This window comes from Physcomitrium patens, chromosome 3, assembly GCF_059467195.1.
Source record: "Physcomitrium patens ecotype Gransden chromosome 3, ASM5946719v1, whole genome shotgun sequence".
Taxonomy (NCBI): Eukaryota; Viridiplantae; Streptophyta; class Bryopsida; order Funariales; family Funariaceae; genus Physcomitrium; species Physcomitrium patens.
In genome coordinates this window covers 6,839,504-6,846,448 of record NC_143412.1, presented here as the reverse complement: position 1 = coordinate 6,846,448, position 6,945 = coordinate 6,839,504, and the positions used below count along the sequence as shown (strand labels likewise).

The 6,945-nt window shown below is 34.8% G+C and overlaps 1 protein-coding gene across 5 annotated transcripts; it reads right to left on the bottom strand.

Moving 5' to 3' along the window:
* Positions 1-3,901: 3,901 nt before the first annotated feature.
* On the bottom strand, positions 3,902-6,656 carry LOC112280609 (uncharacterized). 5 transcript variants are annotated; one of them, XM_024516267.3, is made up of 3 exons: positions 6,504-6,656; positions 5,760-5,887; positions 3,902-5,183 (listed from the first exon to the last, which is right to left on the bottom strand). In XM_024516267.3, exon 3 carries the CDS (start codon positions 5,160-5,162, stop codon positions 4,206-4,208), a length of 957 nt encoding a protein of 318 aa, XP_024372035.1. In that variant the 5' UTR covers positions 5,163-5,183; positions 5,760-5,887; positions 6,504-6,656; the 3' UTR covers positions 3,902-4,205. The 5 variants fall into 5 exon arrangements, with proteins under 5 accessions (XP_024372035.1, XP_024372034.1, XP_024372037.1 ...); XM_024516266.3 differs by having other exon boundaries at positions 6,298-6,649; XM_024516269.3 differs by having other exon boundaries at positions 5,998-6,573.
* Between the last annotated feature and the right edge of the window lie 289 nt (positions 6,657-6,945).

Here is a 6,945-nt window from a genome sequence, read left to right as displayed (position 1 = left end):
ACCTCGAAGCTAAAGGAGGAGGTGATGTTAGGGACATAGTCCTTAGACCTTTCTAGAGACAAGTTTCTAGAACCTTCTAGAAAGAAGTCTCTAAAAACTTCCAGAAGATTCCTTGAATATTCTCTTAGAATATTCTTCAAAGATTCCCTAAAGATTCCCTTAGAAGGCTCTAGAAGATTCTTAGAATATTCTAGTAGATTCTAGGAAGTTACTTGAGAAGCTTCCTAGCTCTTGGGTAGTTGCTCGAGAAGCTTTATAGTTCTTGGGAAGCTTCTTGATGCGCTTCTTTAGAACCATAGGCCAGTAGTATATATAGGAGTCGAGGCTGAAGAGTTCTTTAGTCTCGACAACACATCTCTTGGAGTTCTAGCTCACCTTTCTGGTGTTGTTCTTGTACTCATCTGTTTAATCTAGTTCTGCCACTTCTTCTTGAACTTCTTATTAGATTTCAAGTCTGTATTTTGTGTCAGTGACACAAGCTATGTAACAACGTTCTATAGGACCTATGATATGTGTCTAACTTGCAAGACACATGTCTAATTTGTAAGACAAGTTTTTTTATATGTGCACCATATAATCAACTTGTAACATAAGTTATCAATATGTACTACATGTGGCTAACTTATTAGTTAAGTTTCCAACTTATCAATCAATTCCAAATACATATAATATCAAATCCACATCTATAAAGCTTCTAAGAAGCTTTTATGTAAGATATTATCAAATCTATTTATATTTACTTTCTATCTAACACTTCTTATTTAGGTAATTATATATGTCTATGACAAACCTGACTAGCTATCAAATATCCAAATTCTAAGATACTTATCTACTTGAATAACAACAACTTTTAATCTAAATTTTTAATCAAGCTCAAATTTATAATACACACTCAAAAAAATTATATGAACTAATCCAAAAAAATCACTTATATATTTGCTAAAAATCACAAAAAAATCACTAAAATATAAGCTTTTTTATTTTACAAAAAACTAGAGTCATTCCAAAATAATTTTAATATTACAAAGCTCTTACAAACTCATTTCAAATTCAATACATCCAAAAATAATATTTATAGAGGCCTACTTTAGTTTGCTCTCAAATTTTACTTTTCAATCAACAAAAGAATCCCAAAATTGTTATAGATGTTTGGTTTTGTGCCTTAGGATCTGATTTCAATTCTAATTCACAACCACTCCTCTCAAGACATCAACATTATTTTTTTCTAAATAATTTTTGCTAAAAATTATTATTTATTTCTACTCAAAGATATCAATAATATTTTTTTTGCTAATCTATCTTATTTTATCTTGTCAATGGTCTTACAAAGTAAATAAAAGCTCTTTTTTGTAAAAAAGAAACTTTAGTACTTATTAATTTTATTACCTCTTTGACTATTATCTATATTTTTAAGGTAATTTTTTATTATATTTTGAAATAAGATCTTCTATAATATAACACTTTTATCTCTTTTTCATCTAATAGTAGTATTACAATGCAATAATATGCATGTAGTTGTCTTTTATTTTTTGAAGATATTACCTATAAACTATTCTTGCAGATGTAATAAAAAAATATTCTTAATAACTTAATAGTATTTAATATTATTTAATTTCTTTTTAATCCAATCATTTTAGATTTATTGTGACTAAAAATATATAAACTTTTGATAGATTAGATTTTTTATAATCTTAATTTTTTCCATAGTATAACTAAGATTTTTATTAATTAAGTAGAAAGTTATAAGTGTAGCACAATAAAACCATTATTTGTAGGTGAAAGAACTTTCATATATGATGAAAAAGAAATTTTAAATTTTATTATTTTTACTACATATTTTTTTAATATTAAAAAGACTTTAAGTGATATTTTAATTAAATATAAGGATTATCAAGGATTTTTTTTAAAAAATATATATATAATTACTTTTTTAAAACATTATTTTTATGGTTAATCAATTGATCTTTAAAGAAGAGATCAAGTACTATTTGGACCAATCTATAGCTTATTACAAATAAGTTGGCTTCACTCAAAGAGTATGTTGATAAAAACTTGGCCAAAAACTTCAAATATCATTCAAAATCTCTAGCAAGAGCTTCTTTCTTGTTTGTAGATTAGTTCTAATAGAAAAAATATGATAAATATTAAAAATTGATTTTATTTATAATAATAAAAATATATCTTTTATCTTTCATTGGAATTTTTGAGCTTCTAACAATGATAGCAACTCAGTGAGAAGTGACGGATACTTACTTAAGATATCTTTTTAGTCTTAGGATTTGAAATTTAATATTGTCTCCTTTTTATTCATAAATTTTAAGTTTGCTCCAAAGTCCATGATTTAAATATCTTGAAATTAACCAAGAATTACTATCAAGCGAATTTCTTCTAATAAACTGATTTTGTTTATATTTTTTAAGTCTAAATTGACTTATTTCTTGGTTGCATTACCTTGCTTATTTTTTATGTCATTGATGGTTTATAGGATTTTTTATAATTGAGTAAAGGTCTAAGATTTTAGCTAGTTATGTGCATGTTTAATTTTACAATTGCAATGTTGATGATCTCATTGATTACAAAGTGTGCAAATTGGCATTCTTCTTTTCTTCTCTATTGATTTGGTGATGTTGTAAGTAGACTAACTTTTCTTTAGTTAAGTAACAATAAATATTTCTCTAGTTCAATTGTCAATCTTGTCCTTTTGTCCTTTCTTCTTAATATATTTTTTAAAATTAAAAAAAGACATTACACAACTCAATATAAAAATTATATTGAAAATGTTTTGGAAGGAGACCTAAAATTTAAAGAGATATAAGAGAAAAAATTTGATTAAAAATTGAACTCCTTTGAAGATTAAAAACTTCAAAATTATTCTTTTATTCAAATTGAACAGTACAAAGAACTTTCTTTTACTTCTTAAAGATTGGCAACACTTTCTTAATTACAATTGTTATGATAACCATGATGAATTTGTCAATTTTCATTTGAAGAGCAATGTTGATGGCAAGACTTGTAATTGTTGGTGTTTCATTGATGATATGTGTTTTAATAATGACAATAGATGCAATTCTTGTTTGTAAGGAGGCATAACTACTAATTATAGTTGAAGTTGCTACAGTTGCCATTGGAATGTCAACTAAATCTCATACTTCACAAGAGCCTAAAATTTGATCCAAAATGAAAGCATACATTAGGTGGTTGCCATCACCTACTAATTTAGGTGGCTCTCATAGTCTTTGTATTTCTTAAGGTTCATAATTCTACTTCTATTAGAGAATAAGTTATATGAATACTAAAGAGTCTTGATAGTAAACTAGTCGTTTTTCTTTGAAAGCTACAAAGAGGAGTATTTATAGAAAAATGATGGAATACAAGACATGATGTCTTGCATTGATACCATAAAAACAAGTTTTTTATGTAACTCACAAAATGTGTGTTATACAATAATTTGTATTATACAATAATTTCCACTACTAAGTGAAGGAAAATAAGGTAGTTTTCTACCCTTTAATTTGTAGGCATACACTCGAGTAAAGTCTCTCATCTCATGAAAGGAAAAAGAGAGTTGTAGCCTCTCATCTACATTGTTACTGTTATCTACTCCTAAGTTTCTTGACCTTATTTCTTGAAGATAAGGTATAAAACCAAAAATATGAGTGTCCTTGTAAAAGTAACATGCTACTTCATGTTTCAAACATATCATACAGGGAAAATAGGTGATTCATAGAGTGCTTCCATCTGATGAATATATGGTGTTCAATTCTAACTATTGAATGATACTAGGCTTGACGATTGAGTTTGATGTAGCACTGAACCGTGTCTGACCGGCCCGAACCAAGTACTAATCGACTTCAGGTGCAAAGCCTTCAGGAGTATGAGAGAAATACCCATGCTATCTACGAGCTTGCAAATAGGTGCCTTAATAGCCCCTCGACATTTCAAAAGGAGCCTAGCAAATGAACCGGCTCTGGCTTTCATGAATCGGCTTCTATGAGTGGTTTTTATGTTCTCCACGTTGCCTCCGAGTCTAATATTCAAAGATCACAAAATTTTACTGCAGGACTAAGTACAGATTCCAGCAGTTCGACGCATTAGTACTTTGCTAGGTGAGACAAAAACTCTACGTAAGACAATTACCAACACATTTCCCGAATTAAAAACCCTGATAAGCTCTTCAAATATCCGTTCAGCAATTCTAAGGACATTCAAGAAGACTTCTTGAGCAACAAGCCCATGCTATACACACTAGAGCCTTCCGCATATGATTTCACACGCCTGGGTCCAACCTTATTGATGACGTAGAAGGCAAGAGCAGGCAGGTACTGCATCACATACAGGAGCAGGAGAATAGGCTGATAGCTAACCCAAGCTTCCATCAAGTCATGAGCTCCAGCTCGAACGATAAGCTCCGCGCATCTCTGAGCTGGAACCCGCTTGTCTAATTTCTTCTGCTCCCCGGTCTCACTACTCGCCACTTCAATGGGACCAGGACAGACCAATGTGACCTTCACCCCACTCTGGAGAACCTCAGAGCGAAGAGAATTGAAAAATCCGTTCACTGCGTGTTTTGATGCAGAGTAGACTGTCTGGCCAGGAGATGGTAACTTGGCAGCTGAGCTGCTCACCACCACAAAATGACCCCTGCCTCTGCGAAGCATGCCAGGAAGGAGGAGCTGAGTGAGCCGAATTACACCCAAAACATTGACATCAAAGGTTCTCTGGAGTATATCGTCGGGAAAATCCACAGCTGCTAGTTTGGGTCGAGGACACGCAGCGTTCTGCACGACGATATCGATTCCAGATCCCTCAAAGGCTGCTTCAGCTTGTTGTACAAGATCTTTTAGTTGCTCCACACTCACAGAAATGTCACCTTGCAATACCACCGCGTTTGATGCATGGGGTCCTTTCAAAGACGTCTTTACTCGCTCCAACTCGTTTAGCCTACGAGATGTTAGGATAACTTTGGCTCCGAGTATTGAGTACTCTTTGGCAAGCTCCTCCCCAATGTTCTGGCTAGCTCCAACTATCCACACCACTTTATTCTCTATGGCTTTGCGGGGAGTGGGTCCTTTGAGCATCAAAGTGAAGTCTGCGTCAGCTCTGAGAAAGAAATGCAATGCCAGCAGTACCAGTGGCAGCACCAGGAGCACCAGGAACAACATGTTGAACTCCCGACACTTGAACTGCCAAGCCGCCGGAGTAGACAAAGCTGGTTACAGACATGGACAAAAAGGGGAAAGAGAAAAGGAATACTTGCCCAAAAATTGAGAAAGCCGAGGGTTTCAAGAAATAATGTCGAGAAAAATCACAAGATCTTTCGACTATGCGAGTTACGGCATTCATACAAACAGACTATGTTATCGACAGTTACACTATCAATTCAAGTACCAACTCCGAAAATCTAATGTATTATGCATGTGTTAATCCGTTGAATACAGAAGATGATATTGTGTAGACCCGAAGGATGCTCGGATCTGATCAAAAGCCGAACACTTCTCCCACCCACTCTATGACGCTCCACATTCTTCAAGAAAATGCGCGATTTAAGCCATCTCACTGAAAGTTCAAATATAACACATATTCTTTTCTACAAGAGAGATTTAAGAGTTCGCGTGTGCCTTGGAGACACATAAAAACCTGAAGAATTTAACGTTCTGAGCGAAATCCCAAGCACTACATATATACAAGGATTATCGTTAATTAATATGTACCAATCAAATTGAAACTCTCCGTGAACATGCACCTCCAAACTCACGCACCTGGTATAAATGTCTAATCCGAGGCTCCAAGATCAGAAGCTCTCTGCGAGCTCGACAAAGGACCCCATTAACTGGCCAAAGCTTCGATTACAGCTCACAATTTCTCAATGTACACTGTTCTCACATACCTGCAAGAGATTCGCACTTAAAAATCCTGTTGAACAAACGCCCAAGAAGCGATAGCGGCAAAACCCCAACAGAAATCTCGAAATCAAATTAGGGCTTAAGCCGCACCCACATCATCACGCCCTACCCCCGCCAGAATTTTCACATCCAACCATATTGCAGCAGAACAGAGCCTCCAGCAACCAGGCAAAGCATCAGCGTTCAGCAATGGCAAATAGAAAAAAGGTGTAATTCTCAAGACATGAACAGGAATAGTGGCAGCAGCAGCAGCAGCAGAGAGAAAGCACTCAAGCCCATAAAAGCACAAACTGCAACACAATACGATGAACACATGACAAAAAAATGGGAAAACCCACTAGAGATGTATCACACACACGTTTCTACATACATATATATACGGACATATACAGACCTCGTCGTCTTCCAGTGCGCACCACCTCTACACCATCAGAATATGAAATGATGCAACTACAACACACAAGTGATGAGAAAATGAAATTCCAATCAGAGACTTGCTGGCTTCCCTTGAAATTAACGAAGCTTGAGATGAGATTGGCTATGGGATGGAGCCTGGAAAAAGTCTCGGTGAAAGAAGGAGGCTAAGTTTTGGGTTCTCACATTCCACGGTTTGCTTCGAGCTATGGCGAGATCTGAGTCTGTGGCAGAGGATATTTCGAAGACCACAACAAGATGGGATTATGACGAAGAAGACGACACCGGAACTGGGTTTAGTGTTGGAACGAAGACTACCCAATTGGCCATGAGGTTGTAAAATCACCAAACATGGCAGTTTCGTGCTGCTCATCCCTACCTTGATTTTGCTGGCGCCTCTGGTAATTAATATGACATGATATCTACCTATATTTTTCAACACTGCTGTCCATCGCCTTATTTATTGCCTTATTGATTGACATTTTGGCTCTTGAATAACATGCCATAAGTCTCAAGTCTTGTGCCATTGAAACGGTCTTAGACAATTTGTGTTCACTTCTTCAAAAGAATATATTAAAACACACCGCATTTCTGTTGAAATTTATTGCAGAACTTCGTGTCAGTGTCT

Coding starts and splice junctions, on each gene's coding strand:
- LOC112280609 (XM_024516267.3), bottom strand. CDS start 5,162: ATGTTGTTCCTGGTGCTCCTGGTGCTGCCACTGGTACTGCTGGCATTG.